The 26,904-nt window shown below is 35.1% G+C and overlaps 1 protein-coding gene across 2 annotated transcripts; it reads left to right on the top strand.

Annotated features, from left to right (window-relative positions):
- The first annotated feature begins 1,902 nt into the window (after positions 1-1,902).
- LOC110731168 (regulatory-associated protein of TOR 1-like) lies at positions 1,903-24,974 on the top strand. 2 transcript variants are annotated; one of them, XM_021911008.1, is made up of 23 exons: positions 1,903-2,202; positions 3,884-3,986; positions 6,471-6,553; positions 6,691-6,849; positions 6,933-7,049; positions 7,155-7,306; positions 9,057-9,211; positions 9,337-9,481; positions 10,620-10,698; positions 10,857-10,958; positions 13,602-13,685; positions 13,814-13,924; positions 14,072-14,425; positions 14,526-14,706; positions 16,604-17,149; positions 17,512-17,838; positions 17,939-18,059; positions 20,880-21,001; positions 21,129-21,274; positions 21,363-21,464; positions 22,789-22,874; positions 23,588-23,672; positions 24,064-24,974. In XM_021911008.1, exons 1-23 carry the CDS (start codon positions 1,993-1,995, stop codon positions 24,400-24,402), a joined length of 3,909 nt encoding a protein of 1,302 aa, XP_021766700.1. In that variant the 5' UTR covers positions 1,903-1,992; the 3' UTR covers positions 24,403-24,974. The 2 variants fall into 2 exon arrangements, with proteins under 2 accessions (XP_021766700.1, XP_021766694.1); XM_021911002.1 differs by having other exon boundaries at positions 1,904-2,202; positions 17,936-18,059.
- Positions 24,975-26,904: the final 1,930 nt, after the last annotated feature.

Raw genomic sequence — 26,904 nt, 5'->3', positions numbered from 1 at the left:
CTTAGTTGAAGAAAAGACTTTAACAAGTTAATTATGCAATTCACAAGTGCTATATATATGAGGGAATATTATTGACCTTACCAACTTGTAGTAAAACTAGTCTACTAAAATTGGCAAAATTCAAAGAGCTAGCTACTTTGCATAGGCTGGTTCTTGTGCCGTATGAATTGATCCGCTCTGCAAAGCAAAGCAGCGCCTTAAAGTTCCAGCACATTGAGCACAATGCTGCTGATCACATCTCAAGTGCACATTGATATACCAGCAGCTAGCCTTGTCGCGAATCTCCTCATAATTTCAACTAGTCTGTAGTCAGAAACACGAACACTATGGTAGGTATCCAGCCGTCTATTATTATTGACAAGGCATTGATCTATAAAGAACAAGAGATCAGCCTGAACAGCTTGAGTCCAGAACAATTGTCACGGATAACAAGTGCTACAGAATTATCCACGATGCACCAAATAACTGCAGACTTTGAACCGTTCTAAAGCTTCCTGCACATTGTAAGTTTAACAAAAGCACGCATGAGGCTGAGGAAGGTATAATTAACTGAACTCATTTCAACTTCTTCTAATAGCACAAGCAGGCGGCACACATGAGTATTCCACACTCACTGAGGCTGAGGAAGGTGTAATCAACTGCTGCAGGAACGCATCTGGAGAGGTGCATATACGTATTTATACACCGTGCATCAGTTTCTAGTGATTCAATAAGTTACATCTCTACTACTAAAGGCTTTCACATTACTGAGCATACAGACACAACCAGAGTTAACACAAGAATGGAACCTACTATTTACAATTAACCAAAATATTTACCTTTTATTTTTTCATTCATATTTGTGTGAGCAAAGCAAAGTTTCACCTATAAGGCTAGAAACAATGCAGACCAAGAGTTAACGTGCTTATTATCAAGCATGCGCTACAGGAAAGCACCTAATAAAGTATACATGATAAACTTCATGTATGTAATGAAAGATGCAAGTTCTAACTCGTATTAAGCAAATTCGTTAACTTTCTAGAAATAAAAAGTGCTGGCTTGTTGCATGACCAACTGTCCAACTCATTCACTATGCCAGTACTATGTAACAAAAACATCAAAATTTAAGGTATAAAAAGATCACCCGGTACAAGTATATATGATAGATGTTCAACTAACATAATTACATAACAAAGCATACACCATCATGTAACCATTTAAACATTAATGTGATTCCTAATAAAGAATCAGTTTAAACGCCATTAAATTATAGTTCTTGAATCTCACTTCACAAAGAATAACTCATCAGTAATGCAACAACACTTAACAATGGTTAGCATCAAATGACCATTCGAAAACAACGCCTTCAAGCTTCAAATAAAGTTTCAGTCCTTTAATATAGGATACACCAAAGCTTCCATTGCACTTGATGTAGGGTGGCAATAAGAGTGCATGTGAGATTGTTATGAAATCATTCAATTGGTGTGACAATGTGACACTACTCATATTACTCTTGCTTCCAGCTTCCCTTAAAACCATGTTAAGAAATTGTACAACTTGTAACTAAAGTGCAATTCATGATGGAAATTTGACATTTTTATGACATTAAGCTATGTTTCGATGTTACCAATTGTCTCAAAATGCAATGCACAACTTTAGCTACAAAGCATAGTTTATTGGAAAATTTGTCAAAAATTACCTTTAATTTTATGCTACCTATTTTGTGAGAAATGACCTTTTAAAATAAAGTGGAAAAAAATGACCTTTATGTGATTTTTGTTGTGGGATGAGTGTACAACCTATCACCTAACTATTGATAAAACATTGTAATTATGCTTATGTTATTCTGTTACCAAATAAAGCTACAACCTGTCAACCTACTACAATTAGTTGACTATCGAGTCAATTTTAATGTATATTTTCGAGCATACTTTCAAGAGAGTCAAATTTGGTGGCTAATATGTTGCAAGCTTTTGTTAATGGAACCTTAAATGTTAGGACCCAACCAAGAAAATGGACCTTTACTCCATGAGGTCTGCACCCTGGTCGAGTACCCCTCTTGCCGAAGTCGGGTTGTATCGATGTCGTGCCGAGGAAGTTTCCGACACCGCTAGCGTCAGTGGCGGCGGTGGTACGATGTACTTTCCTCCAAGTATTGAGTTTTACGAGGATTCCGTCCCCTCTGAGAGTGGGTTTGTTTCGAAATGGCGGCTTAAAGACCGAGTAAGATTCCTATTTATATTCCAAGATTAGCTTTGTTTTGGTTGTTGCTTTGATTGATTTATTTAGAGAGAGCCGCAAGGACAATGATGTAGACGGGGTTTGATCTCAAGTGTTGAGTTGCTTTGCTTCTGTTTTTTATTTGATTTTTGGGTGTGAAGAGAGCCGCAAGGACAATGATGTGGACGGGGTTTGATCTTAAGTGTTGAGTAGCTTTGTTTTGGTTGTAATTGCTGCTTCTATCTTGTGTGAAAAATATTATATGTGAATTGGGTAATTGTATAATGTATGAAAATCTGTGAATGTTGATTTTGTATTAATATTGAGTAGAATTTGGGTGTATTTCTTTGAGATTTTAGAAATCTGTTGTTGGTTAATGAGTTTTTGAGCTTTGAATTTCCAAATTAGAGGATTACAAGATATACTCTTATTTGTGTGTGATACTTTTAGGAAGTCCATATATCATATTTGTGGATGGTGAACCTTGCTTGTGTTGAGATTATCTTCGATTAATCAAATTTGTGAAGAGTGAACCTTGTTCGTGTTGAGATTATCTTCAGTTAATCAAATTTGTGAAGAGTGAACATTACTCGTGCTGAGACAATCTTCAATTAATTTTCATTGAGTATGCAATGTGGTACGACTTCTATGTACAATGGAGTGCATAACAGTGCTGTATGGATTTGTGTGAAAAATGATATAAATAAATAAATGGAGAGATGAACTATTTTGAAAACCACAGATTGTTGAATCTTTTAGACTCATTAAATTAAATACTTAAATGTCTATAATTTGCTGTTAAGAAGACAATTATAGAAATTGACTATTTAGCCTAGAAAGAGCTTGGAAATACTCCGAAGTATTTATCATTTGGAAATTGGAAAATTCTCTGGGCTCTCCTGTTGTCTTAGGCACAAATCAGCTTTGGAATTGCGCTCTGGTATTTTTTGTTGGTAAGATAATGTGTCCAGTAGTTCATTCTTCCCTGGTTAGTAGTTTCCTAGGATGCTTGGTTCCATGTATCGCAAAGAGTTGCATTTTTTTGGTCAATTCAACGTAGACTTGAGAGAATGGTTGAAGATTGGAGAAGAGGTGATTTGCTAGTGCTTTAGCCATTGGAAGATATCTTCTGGAAAGCAGACATCATATAGGTGAAGAAACTAATGAGAAAGCTAGATTTTGTGTAATTTGGATATTGGTTGTGTGGATTCAAGTAAACGAAGAGGCAGGATAAGGATGGCTGACCTTAACTGCTGGCTCAGGAATTTATGGACAAGGGGCTTGGCTTGTTTTTATCATTCATAATGGCTTAGGTTTTATGTCAATCTTGAAGTATCAAAATAGAAATTTATGCTCATAATGTGGTTTCTGCTCATTTAGTAATTAGAAATTGATCCTCACTTTGAAATTGATCCTAGTTGCCAATCATCGGGTTGGCTGTTGAATATTTACTCAAACATTACCTTTTTATTATATTTTCAATGTTTTAGGTCTCAGAAATTTCTCAGAAATTGATCTTGAATCAGATATACATGTATATTGGCTTTTGATGCGTACTGCTGTCATTCTTTTTTCTTCTGTCACGACTCTGATTTTTCCTAGGATGAGATTTGGTTGTTCAATGCTTACCACTTAAGTGTTTCTCAGTAGATCCATCTCTTACAATACCAATATATTTTTGCAGACGATGACAGAAATGGCAGCTCTTGTTCTATGTCTAAATATCAATTGTGACCCACCTGACGTTATTAAGATATCTCCATGTGCGAGGTTGGAGTGCTGGATAGGTACGTCTTACTTCTTTCATGTTTATTTAATTGTAACATATGTTACTTAGATTCGGCTAGACTAATTATTGGATTGTGGTCCCGGGTGCACAATGCTCATTGTGCACCTGAAGAACCTTAAGGCTAAATTCCCTTTGTTGATAATGACGATTCAATGGAAATGGAGATGAGATGCTCCTAATGTTTTTGTGTTAAGTTGAACTTATTCTATATAATTTCGCTACTGAAAATTGGGAACTCCTTTAGGGGCAAGCAAGCTTGTTTAGCATCTTTATGGTCAATTTTTATTTTTATTTTTATTAGAAAATAGTCTCCTTGATTATTTGATTAGTATGTAGTTGTAATTTTCTTAGCAACATTACATGATACTAAGTTTAAAATGTTATATTGAAGATGGCATAGTTTTGATTATTTAATCGTAAGTCCTAAATGATAATGGCAGAATGAATATATCTATTGAAATATCTGATGAAGATAATAATAAGTAAAAGATTGTTTGAAAAGTTTGATTGCTGTTAAGTTGCTGCCATTTCTGAATGTCATCAAACTTTGAAAAGGTCGTCTTACTGATGTATGGTGCTTAACCAAAGGAAAAAGAAAACCTTTGAAATCCATGAATGGGGGTATCAATCAATCAATCAATCAAAGCCTTAATTCCATAAGTGGGGTCGGCTATGATGATTTTAAATTATACAATACAACAAGTGCTCATTGTCTTTTGTTAGCAAAGACTAAGAGCTCTGGCAACATAACATAACGACGGAAAATATGTTAACAAATATTTTTAGGGATATAAATGTCCACACGTTATTCTTAAGAGTTAAAAAAAAAAAAGACTATTAACGTCAATGAGGGCAAATAAGTAAATAACGTTAATGAGGGCAAATAAGTAAATATACATTTTAGATGGTATAATTGTCCAAGCACTATTCATAAGAGTTAAATCATTAAATCACACAAGGAAAAGCTTAGAAGCAATGAACATCATATAAATAAACATTTTATGGATATAATTGTTCTCACACTATTGATAAGTGTTTTCTCATACTTTTTAAAAGGTAGGATAAATGATTTGGTTGATTTGTTAACTAAACTAAAACTTTAAAGTAAAAGGAGTTGTATTCATTTTTGTACAAGTCTTAAGGTGTTTGTACCATGCTTGTAGCAATTCTATGGCGTAATTCAGTTAAATTATAAGCTTGGTTCGAAATGTGGTCTCAGTTATAATTGTGGAAATTGTTGCGGTGTCACAAGAACGGATATGATGAGTTGAAAGCAGACCGTGTCACCATTGTATGCTATTGAAATTTATAATAATTGTACTATATTGAGTAATTAGAGTAGATTAGTAGAAGATTAGAGTCATTAATGGTGAGAGATTGGGGAATCTTTCACTGTATCTTTAAATAGGAAGTAACTTTTGACTGAAATACGAGATATAATGTTTGGGTGATATGGGAAACATTTGATTCGGATAAGATCGCGGGTTTTTGAAATACCCTTTGTTGATATGGACAATATTTGCTGGGTTAATAAATTATCCTATACAATGTGAAACAGTGATGCTTTGTTGTTGCACCGTGATTATATTTAAACTATGTAATTGAAGTATTTGTTAATTTTATAGTCTTGTATTAACCCTTACAATTTAACAAATGCCTAAAAAAGGCTCGTGCATGTGTACTTTTTCCTGGTATGCAAAGCTATTTGCGCCTTATGTTTTAAGGTGTCAATAACTTTAGTGCAAGATGATTAGTTTTAAAAACCCATGTGACTTTGCAATGGTGAGTTTTACATTGATACTTGAGGAGAGATAAACCGCTGTATCGAGTGTATCCCCAACTCCATTCGAAGAACCCTAGTTATTGGAAACATGACCCTTTTACCTTTTCCTAAAATTCTTATTTTAGACTTGTGTGTGCCTTCGCCTTGCACTGAGGCTCCAAGGACTTTTGTGCCTTGGTGCACCTCGCACCTTTTTATATAATGCAATTTTCCATGTAGTTAAGCCTTTAGAAATTAGAAATAGTATCATCTTTCAATTTTAATTCTTTTTAGGTAGATATTTAACTCATGTTATTGGCCAATTACATGAATTAAACAAAAAAATACTTCTCAATTATAATTAGTCATGCCCTTATCTACAGATTTGTGATGTTAAAAGTAAAAAGATCATGGTATAAACATGGCTTCTATCACTTAGCTTGAAAGATCAATTCAAGTGTAATCGAATCAAACAAAGCAAAAACAATTATTAAGCAAGAATCCATGAAAGATTGATGGGGGCATTTTTGGTGAATGAATTGTGTTTTCTTGAATCTTGATGACTTTATATTCTTAGTAGGTTCTTCCATATTCTTCCTGATCTCTTCTTCTTTAGTGTGATATTATGCTGTGTTGTTTTGAGGCTTCTATCTCCTCTCTGTTGCTGCTGCTTGTATAATATTTTTTTTACTCATTCTAGCCTGTGTTCTATGGTGTCAGACCCATTGGCCGTGCCACGTCAAAAAGCACTGGAAGCCATTGGAATGGCCCTTAAGTTGCAATATAAAAGATGGCAACCCAAGGTGACTACTATCTATCTTTTCCGTAGCACACTTTTGTTTTTGTTTTTTTTTTTTTTTATCATCATCATATTCATTTCCTCTTCTGGCTGGTTTTCGGAATGATGTTGCTCGATATTAATTTTCTGGTTTCTTCACAGGCTCAGTATAAGTACCAGCTTGATCCGACTGTAGAAGAAGTGAAGAGACTTTGTAATACTTATCGTAGCTTTGCAAAGAAAAAGAGAATTTTGTTTCACTACAATGGACATGGAGTACCAAAACCAACGAGTGATGGTGTAATGTGGCTCTTAAATAGGGTAAATTGGTTCTTGAGTGTCCCACTTCCCTTTTAGCTTTAACTCTTGGAGCTGACTCTTTGCTTCAATTTGCACTTATGCAGAGTTATACGCAATATATCCCCTTGCGAGCCACTGAATTGGATTCCTGGCTAAAATCACCTTCAATCTATGTGTTTGATTGTTCTGCTGCTGGAAATATAGTTAATGCTTTCATAGAGGTATAGTAGTATAGACCTTTTTATTGGTGCTTAAAATTCCCTTTTCCTTATGACCCTAAAGGTAAATTGTTGGTAGATGATATTGTCAGTTCTGATTATTGCCAGCTTATCGATGCTTCTATTTCCTCTGGTGCTGCAAAGGATTGCATCTTGCTTGCAGCTTGTGAAGCTCATGAGACCCTTCCTCAGAGCGCTGAGTTTCCTGCTGATGTTTTCACTTCTTGCCTTACAACACCTTTGCAGATGGCCTTGAGATGGTAATAATCTTTTTTACTTTTTATTTTTATAAGTCAAGGTTGCCAACTACCTACCTGTTTACTTGTTAGAGATATGTGTGATATTTAATTGATTCACTTAAAAAATATCATTTTTGGTTTTGTTAGAAAATGATTTATCTGGCATGCCTCTTTGGCCCTCGTTAACGTTTACATTGGTGAAAGAATATGTCAATCTATTGGGCTCACTCAAGCCATATTTTCCCTTTTGTGATGCATGGATTTGTCATATGACAGTGCAACTTCACCCGGGTGTGGACATGTAATGCTGAGGTCTGGGATGTCTCAGTTAATTCATGTTTTCTGTTTCTAAATTTTGACTTCAGCAAGCAAAATCAATACTATCTTGCATAGTAGAGTTTACTATGGACAACGTAGAACTAAACCTTGAAGGGCTTGAACCATTACTTTGCATGGAAATGGAACGAAACACTGGAGAGAGGCGTACCTCATTGTGGTATCCTTATCGCTGGTGGATGGGTGGTTGTCTGAGAACGATCAGAGAAGTGGTTGATTTTTGGTGGGTGGTGGCGGTAGCTCTGCATCTCTGCTATGTCTATGTAATAATAACAGGGAGGGGTTTCAGTTTTAGATAGGAGAGAATGGCTATCAAGTACATGACTAACTTTTACTAAGTGTTTCTTGCTTCCTGTTTTGCTTTTCTTTGCCTTGAATATCTTTAATTGTTTACTTTCTCTGACACTTTGTTTGGATAGAAAGAAATGGAAGGAAAAGAAGAGAAGAGAAAGGGAAGGGGACAAATTCTCTTGTTTGGGTAAAGGATTGGGGGAAGGAAGGGGAAGGAGAGGGAGGGATCCATTTTCCCTCTCTTTAATAAGCATAATCTCTCCAAAATTGGAGAGATTTGGAGGGAAAATGGAGCTCACCTCCCCCTCTCTTTCTTTTCCCTTCCCTTCCTCCTTTTTCCCTCCCCTTCCTTTCCTTCCTTCTTTTCTATCCAAACACAGCGTAAATAATATGTAGGCTGTCAATCCTGTAAGAACTATTTTCTGAATAAACTTTAAAATAAGATTGATACTGTAAAAGGCAATGGATTAACTTTTAACAGATTTCTTTTTTTTTTTTTTTTTTTACATATAGATTGTCCTCTTTATAAGCACATTCTTAAAATTATGGACGGCTCTTAAACATGTTCATGTGTAATTGAATTTCGAATTTACCGTGTCTGATTCTTAGATACATAATTGAGTCCTAAACCTGAATGTGATCTTGAACATGATATCTTTTCATGCTAATTGAAGCTTTTTATGTTTTTTTTATTTATTTATTTATTTATTTTTTTAAATTTTATTATTTTTTTTAAACTTGGGCTTATGTGTGTGAGAAAAGGGACAGTGCTGGGTATAGGGCAAACTTTTGACTCTTGCTGCACTGAACTGTGTAGAAGCAAGCCGTGTCAATGTCGTCAATCAAATTTGGTGAAGAAAAGACTGCTTATGTAGGGCCAAATAGTAGGATGGATGAAGTTTAGAACATAACTTCATAGTATTTAATAGGTCACCTATGTCTAGATAATCTGGGGTCCAAAAACTTCTCCCTTGTAAACTTCATATGCTTTTAAATGTAGTGCTATATGTATCTCAAATAACTGGGATTATAACAATGCCTATAGAGTTTTTCATGCTTCAATCCTAATAACAATCTTATATTCTTGCTTGTCATGTCACATTTCTGTAGTTACTCATTTGTTTTGTTTGAATTTGCTTATCAGGCTCTGCAAACGATCCTTGCTTCACGAATCTCTTGATCATTCACTCATAGACAATATTCCTGGTCATCTAAGTGATCGTAAAACACTTCTTGGTGAGCTTAATTGGATATTTACAGCAGTAACTGACACAATTGCATGGAATGTTCTCCCACGTGGTAAAAGCTCGGTTTTTTTTTTTTTTTTTTTTTTTTTTTTTTTTTTTTTTTGGGATTTATTTGTGATGTGTGATTGTGTTTTGGTTAAAAATTTAGGATGCTTGGATATGTTTTTCATGTGACAGATCTTTTTCAGAGGTTATTCAGACAAGATCAGTTAGTTGCCAGTCTGTTCCGCAACTTCTTACTAGCAGAGAGAATAATGCGTTCAGCCAACTGCTCTCCATTTTCATACCCAATGTTGCCGCCAACTCATCAGCATCATATGTGGTAAGTATATAAACTTGAGCTTTTTCCAGCACCATTCGTCTGCAAGGAACTGATGTAGCGAAACTAGTCCTTGGAGTGTTTATTTATGCTGTGGTTGTCTTTACAATATAAGATCATCTTACCGCTAAAAATAGATTGTCTAAATGGCATATTGACTGTAGAATAATTGGCAGCTGATGTGATGTGGAAGACTTTTCAGTTTTCACCATCTGTTTTTGATTTGTCAATTTTTTCATGCTGTTTGGAGGAAGTGTTTGCTAGTTGCTACTGTTAGAATTTTCAAGGAATGTAATGGCTTTTGATGCTGAAATACAGTGAGCAATGAGAATTATCAAGATGAAATATGATATTAGTAGTTTTGTTTTACTCTCTTGTACTTGTTGCTTTTCACAGAAATCATCTATTCAATTTGGTGTTGTAGAAATAGAATTATTTTTGCTTAAGGTACTAAGAGTAATGATTCTTAGAGAAACTGTGTTTGGAGTCTCTGTTAGAGCTACTGAATAGATGAGGAGTAGACTTTTGTTATAGTTTAGTGTGTTGAGTCTGTAAAGATATCTCTATTTTAAAGTCTTAACTGTTGTTTGACCTTATTTTTTTTTTATTTGCTAATCAATTACATATTTTAATTGGAAAAAAAATCACTAATCACTAATCTATTAGAAATATTATAGACTTAATAGTCAAGTGGTGTCTTGTTAGACTTCTATACGACTTATATTTTAAAAATATAAAGTTTTTATTATTTTTACGCATAAAAATGTCGGTGTCAACAAACAAAGATGTATCTTGAATACCGTGTAAAGTCAAATGGCGCAATGTAAAGGATGGAGGGAGGAAAATTGTATAAAGTAGTCTCTTCATAAAAACTGGTACCTATCAATCAATCAAAGCCTTAATCCCATAAGTGGGGTTGGCTACATGAAATTATTCCTTATAGTCATCCACAAAATTGTATAAAGCAGTCTTTATGTAAAGACTGGTACCTACTTGGCCTTTTATTGCTTACCTTCTAAACAATTCTGTTTGTTAAAATTGTAAAAATTACAATGGCATTTGTTACGTAATTGCAACCCATGCTCGAGCTATTCTTCCTCGCAACAAGTTTGTTAATGTTTTTCTGTTAAATTGACTGTAGGGATGCATGGGACATGGCTGCTGAAATTTGTCTTTCTCAACTTCCATCACTGATTCATGATCCAACTGTGGAGTTCCAGGTGTGTGCCTTTTGTGCTTGTTGTCCATTTAATATGGATCTCTTACTTTAAGCTGAGATGAACAATGTTTAGTTACATAACCCTAGTATCCTGGAGGACTCTGGGAATCTGTTTTCGAATAAATTTGTCACAAGTTATAATGTGATTATTTATTTCAGCCTAGCCCTTTCTTCACCGAGCAGTTGACAGCAGTTGAAGTATGGCTTGACCATGGATCTGAGCAAAAGAAGCCACCGGAGCAGTTGGCTATTGTTCTTCAGGTGTAGAAAATATGTAACCCTCTCTCTCTCTCTCTCACGAGCATCATCTTTTTTTTTTTTTTTTTTTTTTTTTTTTTTGGGTAAGTGTTGTGTTATAACAGATGTTTGCAGTGGAACGATTTGGGAACTCACCCTCAAACACAATATAGAATAAATAGCAAAATACGATAATAAAAGAGAAAAGTGTTTATGAGGAAATTTAGATTTTCTCCCCTCAACAAAAATATTGTTTTATTAAGTTCCTACAAAATAAGACAATAACCCTCTTGATGATTTTCCTCCTCAACAAACCATCATTGTTTCACCCTCTTGATGATTTTCCTCCTCAATCAATCATCATTGATGATCCATCTTAATTTTCTAGTAAGCCTAACCCCTCTTATATAGGCTAACTAAGAAACCCACTTTAATTAGGATATTTTACTTGCTCCCCAAGCCTAAAAAAGTCCTACATTGATTATACATACCTAAAATCTATCTAGTTTCCTAATTACAACCCTCATCAAACTAGGAAAGCGTAAAAGATAGAAATAAATAAAAGATACAATATATCTTTTCCCAAAACAAATCTCATTGGTATTTGGTAAGTTTAGTTTATTTCCTAACAAACCTTGCCTTAAACTCAACTTACCAAACATCCACATGTACCAACGAAACTTATTCCTCTTATTGGGCTTGCAACCCTAACAAACCTCCCCTCAAGCCCAACATGGCTTCCAACTCGATCAACCCGCGATTGAACGCCTCCCTTGAACTCGAACATTCTTCCATCCATGAAGTGATTTCTCGCGTTCCTTTTTGGAGACTCCAACTAGTGATTTTATGTGCCGGAAAAATCACAAGAAAACCATCCAACTGATCATTAGTTTTTGAGGCCAAAACTATAAACCCTCCGACATGTAATTTTTTAAAGGACAAAACTACAAACCCTCCAACATGTAATTTTTTAAAGGACAAAGCTACAAACCCTCCAATAGTGTCTTCAACCATTGTCCCGACCAATACCTTCACCGTACTTTTCCATAACGAGAAATTCTTCTTCCCGTTAAATAATTCTACTTTGTATTTCCTCCAACAGTGTTTTCAACCATTGTCCCGACCAATACCTTCACTGTACTTTGCCATAACGAGAAATTCATCTTCCCGTTAAATAATTCTACTTTGTATTTGTTCCCAAAATCCTCCATGCCCCAACCTAGGTCTTGATACCAATTTGTTATAATAGATGTTTGCAGTGGAACGATTTGGGAACTCACCCTCAAACACAATATAGAATAAATAGCAAAATACGATAATAAAAGAGACAAGTGTAGATTTCCTCACCTCAACAAAAATATTGTTTTATTAAGTTCCTACAAAATAAGACACTAACCCTCTTGATGATTTTCCTCCTCAACAAACCATCATTGTTTCACCCTCTTGATGATTTTCCTCTTCAATAAACCATCATTGATGATCCATCTTAATTTTCTAGTAAGCCTAACCCCTCTTATACAGGCTAACTAAGAAACCCACATCAATTAGGATATTTTACTTGCTCCCCAAGCCTAAATAATCCTACATTGATTATGCATACCTAAAATCTATCTAGTTTCCTAATTACAACCCTCATCAAACTCGGAAAGCGTAAAAGATAGAAATAAATAAAAGATACAATATATCTTTTCCCAAAACAAATCTCGTTGGTATTTGGTAAGTTTAGTTTATTTCCTAACAAACCTTCCCTTAAACTCAACTTACCAAACATCCACATGTACCAACGAAACTTATTCCTCTTGTTGGGCTTGCAACCCTAACATGTGGGATATGATGTTATTGAGGTGTTTTCAGTTTTGACTTAGTACTCCGAGGTTTACAATGCAAGTGAAGGGACAGAACTGAACGACCTTCTGAGTGAAAGCCCTCTTTTGACTTTATGAAAAGAGATTTTAGGTTTAAATTAACATGTCTATAAATTGAAGATACAACCTAATGTCTCTGCTCTTGGTGCTCTATTTACTGCAGTAAGGACTATTGTTTTTACACTTTTGGATAAGCTTTGACTGCATTGTCAGGAATTTAGTGCAGCTATCTGCTACAAAACCATAATTGTTTTTTCAAAAGCAGTGTTGGGGTCCAACTGACAAGTAAAAGCAAGAATTTGTTTGGATTTAAGTGGTAGCCAGCTTATGCATTATTCTTATGATGTAGGCTTGGGGTTGGTTCAAGGCCAACTATGGATGTTTGAGTGGGTGAATATATTGGTCTTCTTAATTGATGTACTAATGAGTTCAACGAGGCTAATCACTTTTTGACCATGAGATCATATTTTTTTTTCATTAGATAAAGACAATATGGATAGAGTTGATTGCCAAGCCTGTATCTTGATTGCAATATCTGCGTTCGGTCGTGGCTTTCTTGCAATTCTCCATAAGTCCCTCCCCCCTGTCACAGTTTACTAGATATTTTTGCTCGGATTATGGCCATAAAAAAAATGAAGAGGTTTCTTAGATGTGCTAGAGGTGGAGAGTGGAGTCTATTATTTAGATATGTTCTCATTTCTTTCAAGTTAAAACTACTGTACCTTTTTGGTCCTAACCTTATTTATACTTTGACCATCGCATTTGGTTTGACAATAGTGACTAATCTCATTGTTTAATGTAGGCCCTATTTAGTCAATGTCATCGTTTCCGGGCGCTGGAGCTTCTTGCGAGATTCCTTGATATGGGTCCCTGGGCTGTTGACTTGGTAGTTATTCGAGACTAGCACATTTGCTTTTGAATCTCCTTTTACTTATTTATTTTTGGGACCTGTTGCTCCTCTTATGGCTTATGCTCACAGCAAGTTTGGCAATAAGGAGTTTTTGCTTCCTGTAGGCATTGTCTGTTGGTAACTTGCCAACTCTTCTTAAGCTGTTGCCAACTGCAGCGCCTGAACTACAACAAACTCTTGTTTTCATTTGGAGTAAAATTCTTGCTCATGATAAGGTAAATACGAAACATAGTGTCTAATAATCTACTATTCCAGTAGTCCGCTGTCAATTTGCTTTTGTCTTCACACATTTGAAGATGCTGTATGAAGTTATCCATTCATATTGGATTCTTTCTAAAGATATTCTTTTGCTTGAATGTCAGTCATGTCAGGTTGATCTAGTGAAAGTTGGAGGTCATACATATTTTATTAGATTTCTTGACAGCTTGAAAGCCTTTCCTGAGCAGCGTGCTATGGCTGCATTTGTTTTAGCCGTCATTGTTGATGGGCATAAAGAGGGACAAGAGGCTTGTATTGAAGCTGGTTTACTTGATGTGTGCCTTAAGCACTTTCAAGATTCAACTCCGAACAATGCTCAGTCTGAACATTTATTTCTTCAGTGGCTTTGTCTCTGTCTGGGAAAGATGTGGGAGGGCTTTACAGAGGCTCAGTTACTAGGTTTACAGGCAGGTGCTGCTGTGATATCAGCGTCTCTACTGTCTAAGCCCCAATCTGAGGTTTGCCTATCGTACTTCATAGCAATAAATGTGTTTTGTTATAAAAAAATAAAATATTATCTTCTCCCATGTATGAAAGCAAACAATGCCTACTTTTCAGGTTAGAGCCTCTGCTGTATTTGTATTGGGAACTTTTCTTGGTGTTGGATTTGACTCTTCTAGATATGGAGGGGATGAGTGTGATGATGATGAAAAGCTAAAAGCTGAAATTACTATTATCAGAAACCTTTTAAGTGTTGTTTCAGATGGAAGTCCTCTTGTCAGGGCTGAGGTTGCAGTAGGTATGTGGTACACTTCCTCTGTTCATTTTTTAACTGCACAACTTGGAGTTATAACATTTATATCCTTATCACCTATTTGGAAAATTATAAAGAATTTGATACTGTGAAAGTATATATTCCAAAAAAAAAAAAAAAAAAAACTAATGGCATATAATCTTTTTACGTATAATTCACAAATTTTGTGGGGGAGGGGGGGGGGTGAATCGTATAAAAGTCCAAATTGTGCAATCAAAAGAACAGGGGCAATATAAAATATGGAAAATTCTGAATGATGATTACGGGTGTCAAACGGGTTGTGTCGTGTCAAATTAGCATTATAAATGTGCTGAAAACCCTGGACATTAACCTAACCCATTTTGACTAATTGTGTTGATTCTTGAATGTTTAAGTTAAAATCTCAATAATTTATTAACTATAAATTAATTTATTATGCCTGATTTGTTATATCACTATATAAAAGCTATCCCTTAACTTGTATGCCTGATTTGTTATATCACTATATAAAAGCTATCCCTTAATTTGTAACTACATATTTAGTATTCGAAGATTCCATCCAAATTATGCATGCTCATGCCTTTATACTGTGCTAATATATCAAAAATTTCTATATATTTGGTTGGAGTGAGTCGGTTTCCTTGTTCAAAATTTCAACGCCATTGTGTCTGGTTTCTATCATGTAGTTGTATCAGGTTAACTTATGTCAGCTTCAATTGTGACCCTAAATTTTGTACAATATTTAGTAACTAAAAAGTTTTGGAAATCTCAATGGTTGCAAGACTTGCATCTATTGCTATTTATTCTCTGATGTGGCAATTTTTTTAAAAAAAATTAATTTAAGTATTTAACTATTTGGATTGGTGGAAGCTTTACTAACAGCCCCTAAAAATTTTCACTCTTCCATGATTAATCACTACCCATTCCTTTTCTCTTTCAGTGATTGTTCATCGTTTTTTTTTAAATAATCATCATCAAAATTTAGTTTTTTCTCACACCAACAATAATGTATTCAGCATCATTAACCACACGAACAACCAGCAAATGTTGCACTTATAATATGCCCTTCTAAGGTTGCTTCTTGTATCGGAAAATGTATAATTTTTAGGGTAAGAGTGGTACTAACAAACATTAAGTTTGACCCACGGCCCTTCCATGGCTCCTCCGCAAAATAAATAAATAAAATAAAATAAAAAGAGGATAGGATGAATTGTTTTTTTGAGCTATAGTTGGAGGGAAGATCTTTCAATGTTGTATGGAACAATTAACCATGGGCTATTTCGTCATATATTTATTTTGCATCCATGGTTAATATAGTAAACCCCAAATCAACATTATCTATTGTCAACCCGATGTTTAATGGTTCATTAAGGCCACATTGAGTACTGACCAGCATCAGTCCTCATCAGAGTGCTACCACGTGTAATTTGCAAATGTTTTTGGTCCCTATTTCGAATTTCCCTTTATATTGGTGGAGTTATTGGTATGATCCATGGAGTTTGGGTGTTCATTTATGCACTGCACATAAAAGAGGTGAAAACAAATGTTTTTATTTTAATGTTAACACCACTGAATCAAACTTTCTACATCTTTTTGGATTGTGAACGTGTTACACCTTCTGAATTTATTGATATTTATTGATATATGAGGTGAAAATTCATTAGCTAGATGTGGTGTAGGTCTGTAGGAAGACTATGTTCTATGACATTTTATATTAGACTATCGTTATTGAAACTAGTCTGTTACGCTAATAATCGAGGAAACATATTTTGATATATCAGGAATTTTCATGTTGCTGAAAGCTGTGTCTACCTTGCCACATGTGCACCCTCATAATATGAATATCTTGTTCCTTTTCAACTTTTATATTGCCTTTAACTGTTTCCCTGTGCTATTTGATCAGCTCTAGCTCGGTTTGCTTTTGGCCATAACAAGCATCTCAAATCTGTTGCTGCAATGTATGGGAAATCACAGCCAAACACTGGGGTCAGTACTCCGGGAAGTATCATTACTTCTCAAATTGGTATGTTGAGGATTGGGGGTGACAGTACTCTAATTGTTCGAGATGGGAGAGTCTCCACAAGTAATCCACTGGCTACTACTGGAATAATGCACGGGTCTCCTCTTTTAGATGATTCATCTCAATATTCTGATTCTGGTGCATCAAATGATGGTGTCGGCAATGGAATAATGAACCATGTTAGACCTAGACCTCTTGATACTAGTGTTTATTTGGATTGCATATTATCCATGTGTACATTAGCAAAGGACCCATCTCCTCGCATTGCAAGACTTGGGCGGAGAGTTCTCTCTATCATTGGCATTGAACAGGTTGCAAGACCCAACATGCCCTCCACTAGCAATGCTCGGCCAAGTGAGCCTATCACTTCTGCTGCTGTGCGGCTTTCTGGACTAGCTCGATCATCATCATGGTTTGATATGAATTCTGGTATGTTGATTGAGATCTGGTATGAATCATCTTATAAGCTGAAAAACATACACCCTGATTAATTTTAATAATGTAATCGACAATATTTGTTGCTGTTGATCGATTGTATCATTGGCTGTTTACTCTGAAGCTACAGTGCAGTTTCTTCCTTGGATATTTTCTGTTGTGCTAACAAACGTACACCCTGATTAATTTTCATAATGTGTTAGCGACAATATTTGGTGCTGTTGATTGATTGTATCATTGGCTGTGTACTCTGAAGCTGCAGTGCAGTGTCTTCTTTGGACAATTTCTGTATTCAGATGTAGTTGGTATTTTGCTAAGATTTTTTATATTGAGCTGACTTTGTGGTGGCTTTACAGGTCATTTTCCATTAACTTTCAGAACTCCACCTATTAGCATTCCTAGAGCGAGTTGCTTGACAAGAATAAGAAGAGTTTCTTCCTCGGAGTTTCGACCACACTTGCTCAACTCTCCAGATTTAGGGTTGGCAGATCCATTAGGTTATGGTGGGTCTGATGCTAATACTGAGTGCAGTCTTCTTCCACGGTCAAACATATATAATTGGAGCTGTGGGCACTTCTCAAAACCTCTTCTTACGCCACCAGATGATGCTGAAGAATTGTTAGCTAAGAGGGAAGCAAAGGAAAGATCAACCTTGGACCTCATAGTGAAATGCCAGAATTATTGTAAGTTGGCTTTGTTTTGTGTTGATTGTGATCTGAACTTCTTCTGATTGTCATTGATTGACATGCTGATCCTATATTTAAAAAATTTGGTTTGCAGCAGTTAGCAAGCTATATAATCAGATTGCAAGCTGGGATACCAAGTTTGAAAATGGTACAAAAACCACCTTATTACAACCTTTCTCTCCTGTTGTGATTGCAGCGGATGAGAAGGAACAGATTAGGTATGATAATGTTTGTTAATTTATTTACTTTCCAATGCCTTAGTTGAATCTTGAGAATTTAGTACACCCTCCGTCCTTTTATTAGAAGCCTATTTGGGTTTTTTCATGGGAATTAAGGAAGTACAAATATGCATGTGGGGTTAGAGAGAGAGAGAGAGAGAGAAGGAAAAAGTGGTTGGGAATTATTGAAGAGATAGAGATAGAAAGTGTTGGGAATTGATGTCAATAGTACAAAAAAGAAAAAGAATGACAAATCATCAAAAAGAGGGACATATTGTCATAAAATACAATCTATAAATAGAAATAGGCTTGTAATTTTGGTTATCCCAAAAAGGAATATAGGCTTCTTATAAAAGGACGGAAGGAGTATTTATTTATGTTTATTATTAAAATGCTTACGGTTAACATCTAGAAGGTTATAATTTGTAGGTTTTTGCATTTAAATATATGCTATTTCAAAGTCTATTTTTTGTTAGGTTCTGGGTACATAGAATGTAAAGTAGTGAAATATCTGATGTTTATTCCATTGCTGAGACTTCTGAATGTGTTTCTCTTTCAAAAGCTCAGCAGAACAAGTGGTAATTTGTGATTAGTTTCCTCATATTGATATTTAATAGTGTAGAGGTTTCTGTGAGGGGGGTTGTTGTGGTTTGCTTCTTATTGTAAATCATTAAATGCACTTCTGGAGTTCTGGCTGTAGGAAAGTTTAATACCGGTTATTTCTGGAAGATATGGACAAAATAGTTGCCAATATCGCAGGGTTAATGTTATTGTGCTATTTTTGTGCACTAAGTGCCCTTGCTGCCCATCTCTGTGTGACACAGTTCTGTATGCACGTAATGTATACATGTGATGCTCTCAATTTAAGTGTACAAGTGACATTTCATACTCCCTCCGTTTTTTTAAGTGTTACACTTATTAATAGCGGCCATAATTTTAAGTGTTAAACTTCCATTTCCATTTTTGAAAAACTATTACACTCTAAATTTTTAATTTTATCTCTTTCCTCTCATGATCTCAATTCTAACCCGCTACAACTGTTTTTTTTTCCCTCTTACATCCCTTCTTTTCAATAAACTTTTAACTCCACTATCTTTTCTTATAATTTTTTAATACCTCAACCCCACTTACATCTTACTTCCTCTGTTTCACAAATATTGCAACAAGGATGAAATTACGAATCCCAAAACACATTTTATATGCTAAATATCTTTAATTATATAAGAGTAAAAATTATAAAAAGTTGATATTGTGAAAGTATTTTACGAGACGAATCTAACAAGACCCGACATGACTATATTTTACTTTACGTATAAATCATAATATGTGGTCAAACAAGCGTGATATATAGTGTAAAATTCCAGTTGTTGCAATATTACTAGAACGGAGAAAGTAATATATTATTATCAATTAAGTTACCTTAAAACTCTATGTTGGTCAAAGTGCAAGACTTAAAAAAAAACGGAGGGCGTATACGAATGGAACAATTGCTTTCTGAAAGTTTTTTTTTGCAAAATGTACCTCCTCTATTTCAGATTGAGTGTATCACTTTGCCTTTTGCACTACTCTTACACTAACTTTGACCATATATATGATGTAATTGTTATTTTGCAAAGTGTTATTAGATTAGTCACAATGCATATTTTCATAATATCAAGTCTTTTTACTCCCTCCATTTCGTAATAATCGCAATACTTTCCCTTTGCATTTATTTTTTAATAATTGCAATATTGGTAAAGACTAACTACTTTTATTATCTCTCTACTACTCACCCTACTTTTACAAATATTTTAATTCGTATTATTTCTCTCTTCTACCAACCCCACTTGCACTACTTTTTTTTTTTTAAATATTATTTCTCTCTTCTACTAGCAATTAAATATATCTGCACTAACTATACTTTATATCTCCCCCTTTGGCCCCCACCCTTAAATTTTTATAAAACTTTGTGCAATGCCTAGTGTTGCGATAATTACGGAATGGAGGGAGTATAATCTTTGGTAATATGCAATTAAAGATGTTAATGGTCAAAATTTTGCATTGGCATGTGTGTCAGTCAAAGTAATGAACTTATTTGAAATAGAGCGAGTATTTCTTAGGTGATTGTTTTTTGGGTTTGTGCTCAATTTTTGATGATTGATGTGTTGGTATTCAATAGTCTATAATATTTGGAGGGTTTTTAGAGCATAAAGTGGGAAACTTAGCTGAACTGTCTTGTAAATGCTGCCTGTTTTGCTTACGTCTGGTATTTAAATGTCAAATACACCATAATACACCTCTGGACACTATGCTTTCAGCAGCCGGCTTATTTTTTAAGCTTGTTCATGGCAATTTTCTTTTCTGCTATTGGTTTGTGTCTTAGTTTGTATCTTTTGGGCTATAGTTATTGCAATTGGTTTGGTCGTCTGCACATATTGTGCAAGTGGGCTTTTAGACATATTGGGCAAAGATTGAGAGGCTTTGCATTTAAAGTTGATGAAAAAACTTTGAACCTGTGTTACCAATTGGCTTTTTTCGCCACACACCTGCTTACCGTGAGCTGACAAAGGCAATTTATACTAGCGAATTGGTAACTTTTGGCTCAATTTAACAAATTAAGTAGTGGAATACAAACTTGTACTGGATCTCATATTAGCAAATTAGGTAACCTTGATTTGAATATTGAAACATAATTATCTTTTTGCATTATTTATATTTATTTTTTTTGGCATGTGGTACCTATTATTATCCTATCAGCTGATTGAAGGCAGCTGATCTTTTACGAAGTGCTCGTTTTATTTGCTCACCTACATGTGTCTTTTCACTATTTGTTTCTGTCAGGGTTTGGAACTACGAGGAACCAGCCCTTTTGAATACTTTTGACAATCATGAATTTCCTGACTCTGGAATTTCTAAGCTCTGCCTTTTGAATGAACTTGATAGCTTGCTTCTTGTTGCTTCTGGTAAATTTTCCTCGTCTATGTTTCTTTACTTTTCACTGAGTCTGAAAATACTCACACATTAAGCAATAAATTCACACCAAAATTATTAGCACCAAGGGTGATTTTAACTCATATCTTCCTCATGAAGGTGATGGAAATGTTCGAATATGGAAAGACTACATGGAAATGGGGAAACAGAAGCTTGTGACTGCCTTCTCTTCTCTGCCTGTTCATGGACCTACTGTTTGTAATTTGAATGCTAATGTGGATTGGCAACAACAATCTGGATACCTAGTAAGCACTTGTTAAGTAAGCCATTTGAACTTTATACAAGTTGATAATTAGTCTAAACTCTAAAATATTTCCATCTACTTTTCTTTAGTTTGTGGCTGGGGATGTACCTTCAATTAAGGTCTGGGATCTTGACAAAGAACAACTTTTGCATTCCATTCCTTCATCCCCTGATAACAGTATATCAGCACTGGTATCTCTTCTAATCCCTACTCCTGCAAAAAACTTTAGTTGCCTGTTGCATTTGTATTGATATTAGGATCTAATCTTTAGTGTTTCGTTTATTCATTCAATTCTTATCTTACTCTGTCTTTTTTTTTTTTTTTTTTTTTTTTTTTTTTTGATGAGAAAAATACACACTTTTATGGTTACACTTCACTAGTTCACTTTTTAAACCAAGAAAAATATTGGAACTGCGAGAGAGTTATGGAAAAATTGGGATTTGGAATGAGAAGCAATGGTGAAAAAGTAAACCTTGTCGACCCGAAAGAGTAAGGATATGTAAAAAAAGGTAAAGTGTAACCATTTTTGGATCATCCAATTGGAATTGTAACCATTAAAATTAACAGGGGAGTATTATTTGCTGAAAAAATGAGTAAGAGAGAAGTCTGTCCTTGAATCAAAATTTTAAATTACAGATTATGCCAGTTTATCATAATTTCTCCAATCAATTAGCTCTTTTATGTCCCTGCAGCCTTAGCCCATAATATGCTAGATAAGTTACTTTGTCCCCGACCAAATCAGAAGATAAAGAAGCTCCTGGGAATTTCGATCCAACCAAACACAGCACAAAGCTGCCATAAAAATGCACTGTGTTCTCCTTGTCCTTAACAAACCCTGAGAATGAATTTGTAGCCAATTCACCTCCATTAAAGGGCAAACCCAGAATTCTTGATACAAAGTATATATATATTCTCCAAAGGTGACTTGCCATTTCATAGTGAAGGAAAACATGTGAATATATGACTCACTAGCACTTTGGCACTTCCCATTGACCGATCCCATAAGAGTACCTGTGGCCAAACATATAGAGTGGCCACTAGGCACTTCAGAGAATTTTACAATAAAAGAAAAAAGGGAAAAAAAAAACACAAAAAAAAAAACCTGCATTAGCATTCTATAAAGTTCTTGGAAATATCTAAGAGTTTAGACTAATTATCAATTTAATAGATGGACCTACTGTTGTAACTACTGGACCTGCTGTTTTTAACTTAAATCTCCTCTCCAAAGAGTACCTGAGACAAAACATATAGAATGGTTGCTCTCCTCTCCAAACCTCTTCCCAAAAACAAATGCGAGAACTATTATCTTGAACCTCATTAAAGGGGAGATTTAAGTAAAACACATGTGAAATAATTTCCCAAAGGCTAAATATCTGTTCTTTGTTTAATCACAAATGCATAGCTGTTTCTTCTTTGTGATTAGCCTACCATACTCTTTATGATTTGCTGCTGTCCTTTTGTTCTTTGTTTGATCAGATTCTATTGTCTGGTTAACACTGTAAAATGGGTTTGCAGGCTGCTTCTCAAGTTCATGGAGGTCAATTTGCTGCTGGGTTCGCTGATGGCTCAGTCAGAATCTTTGACATTAGAACACCTGAAATGTGAGCTAATAGGGGTCTTCTCTTGTCTTTTATTTCTTATGAATTGCATTGTATGTTGTCGAAGCTATACATATTGCTAGCTTGCCTTGTCATACTTGTGCTTTTCTGGAGTTTCAATTGACTTGATTAGTGCATCTGACATGTCAATAGTGTTGCTACTTTGTGGAAGACTTAAATAATACTGATTGCAGTCTTGAAGATTGGCCCTTGAAATTTAGTTTGGATAACTGTATTATGTGTTACTATATTATTTTTTTGAGGAATACTATATTTTTTACTACATGTGTTAAGAACTAAAAAAAGACGTATGAATGACTGAAGGGGTTTTATAGTGGAAAAAACGAGTACATCAAGGTTTAGATATTCACTAGAGCCATGGTAGGGACTGGTTGAATCTTATCTCTATATCGATTATTTCACTAATTTTAAAGCTTTTCCTTGCATACTACACTCATATCTATGATTGACAATGACAAATATTAATGATCAAATCCAATAGATGATTAAATGAAATGTAATATTAGAAGCTAGATACAAATTTCAAGCATGAGAATACTAAACATTTATTTTCTGCTGCTCTTGATATTCTTTACTCTACATATGTTTGGTGAGATTAAGTCTCTCTTCTCCCAAACCTCTTTTCATGGCTAATGTCTAGGGATATATGTAACCTTCTTCGACTTTTTTCTAATTGTTGTTTTTCTCCTTTCTAGGCTTGTTTGTGCTGCCCGCCCGCATATCCAGAGAATTGAAAGAGTTGTGGGAATCGACTTTCAACCAGGGCTAGATGTGGGCAAGGTGAGTACTTGCCAAATAATTGTTTATGTAGCTGCAAATAGAATAAATAAATTAGATAAATGTGAAAATTAGTACTACTTCTATTCCTAATAGTTGCTATTTGCATGTAAAGGTAAGAACTAAGAAGAGAGATTAACGAAGTGGGAAACATGTGACAAAACATAAAAATTTGGCCAATTAATGGCAAGTGATGATTAAGTAGGGTAAGGAAGGATTAATTTTTAAAAAATTATTGCGGAAAAAGGTATTAAGTAGAAGTGTAAAGCACAATATGGAACGGGGGTAGTAATATATACTGTTGTAAATCCGAGTTTATTTTGGGGAAAAAACTCTGTAAATTAGATTAAACAGTGCTGCCTAACCATGTGTTTTTCACTCTTCTTCTTTCCAGATTGTCAGTGCATCTCAGGCTGGTGATATTCAGTTCTTAGATATTAGAAATCACAGCGATGCATACCTCACAATTAATGCCCACAGGGGCACACTCACAGCCTTAGCTGTTCATCGGCATGCTCCAATTATAGCCAGTGCTTCTGCAAAGCAGCTTATTAAAATCTTCAGTTTAGAAGGTGAGCAACTAGGCACCATTCGATGTCATCCAACATTCATGGCTCAGAGGAGTGGATCTATAAGCTGTCTTACTTTCCATCCCTATCAAGTGCTACTTGCTGCTGGAGCTGCCAATCCTTTTGTTTCCTTATATGCCGCTGACAATAATCCCACAAGATGAACATGTGTACAAGACAAAACATGGGGACTTGATTGAAATCTATGTTGAAGATGCTGGTAGTGGTGATGCATTAGTCATGCCACTATGATCTCATACCGAGTATAATGGAGCTGTGGAGGTTGGCTTTTGGAGTTCGGTTTTTCTGCTGCACATTCATTAGCCCCCATGTAAATTTCAAGCCGGATGGAATAGAGTCCATTAATTCCAGGGAGGCTTTGGCTAGTTAATAAGCTTGCTATATAGGCAATGACGGTGTACATATGTAAATGCCTTGTGTCTGTGTCCATCATTTGATATTATGTCTTATTATTTTCACATTTTTCTGTAAAGGGAGGGGTTTTGTAATGTTTTTCTTTCAATTTTTTCAATTTTTTTTAGGACAATGAATATGGGTGACTGATCCACACGATTGAGTCGTTAGAGGGATGTTGTTGCATATACGAGTATATATACATGTAGCTGATTACGAATTTACGATTGCTTTTGTTGTAGAGGGGATGCTTGAAAACCAATACGTAAAATTCTGTTTATAGAAATTGTTTAAATTGTGAATGTAGAATTCTTCTTTATCAGCATATTTGTTTTACCGAGATTTTAATTTAAAGAAAAAAAATATATTGTTCCTTGTTTTCATTGACATTTACTTTGACAGTTCTCAAATAATAACACCCCCTTTGTCACTTTTTTAATCTTTACATTTGGAATTAATTTGTGATCCAAGTGTAAAGATTAAAGTGATGGAGGGAGTACATACTTTGAGCTTAATCTTAACAAGTTAGAGCATCCACATTGGTGGGAATTATGGTTCCTCATTTGAGAAAAAAGGGAACCTTCCCACCAATATTTTTGCCTTCTCATATAATTAATTTAGTTTAATTTAGTTGAGGAGGTAAATAAATAAGAAACCATCCCAAACAGACGGGAACTTCTACCGGGGTCATTTGGGGCCCAACTCCTCGTAAATTATTGTAATTAATTAGTTTATAAACTAAAATACTCCCTCCGCCCCCGAAACTTCGACCCTTTTGGCTTGATTTCGCGGGTATTAAGAAGTTAAATTGGAAGTGTAAGAGTGTATGGGGAAACTAAGAAAAGTACATTGAAAAGGGAAATTTACATTGGAATTGCAAAAAAAGTAGAGAGAAAAAGTAATAAAAGTATATAGAAAAAGCAAAATTTGCATGGGGAAGCTAATTTTGCACAAATATTATTGCAAATTAAAGGGTATTAAAATGCAAATGGGATGAACATTTTGGGACTAAAATTAGGCCATAAGGGTCGAAGTTTCGGGGATGGAGGGAGTACTAATTAATTACTTATAGGCAAAAGCTAACGAATGCCCCCGGAACATTGGATAAGTTACCTAAAAGTAGTAAGATTCATTTGAAATAAGCATTAATTACACCGATTGACGCGTGATTTTGACATGCATTCCCAAATTAACACCATTTTAAAAACTATATTAAAAGGTTATCTAATGCCTCGGTGAGCGTTCGTTAGCAAGATCCTTATAAAATATTTGGGGTATAGTGATTAGTTTTGAGCAAGAGTTTAAATATTTAAATCCCGATCCCTCTAATATTTTCGGCCAAGTTCTGCACTAATTCGAAAACAAGTCAGCAAAAGCAAGGAGTGAGCCCTTGACAGAAGTAAGAGGGAGAAAAGGTGGTGAGGTATGGATAAGTAAGAGATAGAAGCTAATTGGGGAGGTTAATAAATAACGTTATAGAAGAGAAAGATATATGATAAAGTTAGTGGGAAGTAATTAAGACTAATGAGGTGAGGAGAGAGAAGTGAAGGGGAGGTAAATGAATGTAGATGCTCTTAGATCAACATATTTATTAGTGCGAAACTTTGACTTATGAAATCTTTAATTGAAAATTATAAAAATTTAAATTTTAAAAACTATATATCAACATTACAGTAACAAATACCCACGTGGCTATGTTTAATCAAAATTAAGGACTTTAGAGCACTCCCGGCAGTGAGGAAAAAAGCCCTCACGAGTAAAAATAAAGGTGTAAAAAAAATACCCGAGCATTACGTTAGTGAGGGAAAAAACCCTCACCGTTGAGAGCTATGGAAAACACACAAGAGTTGAGGGGAAATACTCGTGAACAGTAACCGGTGGGCCCCACATGTACACGCTGCTTTCCTTTTTTTTTCCTTTCTGGCTTGCAAAACGACGTCGTTTTGCCTTAAAGAAGGGCGAAACGACGCCGTTTTGAGGGGCAAAAAGGGAAAAAAAATAAGGGGGCAGCTGGCCTGACGCGCGTCAGACCCAGCCAATGGGGATGCGACACGCGTCAGGCTTTGTCCTTCCAACCAATCAGATTTTTTTGCTTTTATTACAACGTTTATATTTTTGTAAGGTAAATATAACCGTTGTAATTATAAAAAAAAAAAAAACAAAATTCACCAACGGATAGATTTTTTTTTCTCTATAAATAGACATGCATTTTGATATATTTTGATATACTTTCAAAAAACCCATAAATACTA

The sequence above is a fragment of the Chenopodium quinoa genome, unplaced genomic scaffold (assembly GCF_001683475.1).
Source record: "Chenopodium quinoa cultivar QQ74 unplaced genomic scaffold, ASM168347v1, whole genome shotgun sequence".
In the NCBI taxonomy this organism is placed as follows: domain Eukaryota; kingdom Viridiplantae; phylum Streptophyta; class Magnoliopsida; order Caryophyllales; family Amaranthaceae; genus Chenopodium; species Chenopodium quinoa.
Note: the sequence above shows the minus strand (reverse complement) of the source record. Positions and strands in the feature narration are given on the sequence as shown.

Bases quoted from the DNA above. Each gene is read 5' to 3' on its own strand.
- LOC110731168 (XM_021911002.1), top strand. From the start codon at position 1,993: ATGGACCTTTACTCCATGAGGTCTGCACCCTGGTCGAGTACCCCTCTT. The intron at 7,050-7,154 runs GTATAGTAGTAT...GATTATTGCCAG, and splicing joins TAGTTAATGCTTTCATAGAG to CTTATCGATGCTTCTATTTC. The intron at 14,707-16,603 runs GTATGTGGTACA...CTATTTGATCAG, and splicing joins CAGGGCTGAGGTTGCAGTAG to CTCTAGCTCGGTTTGCTTTT.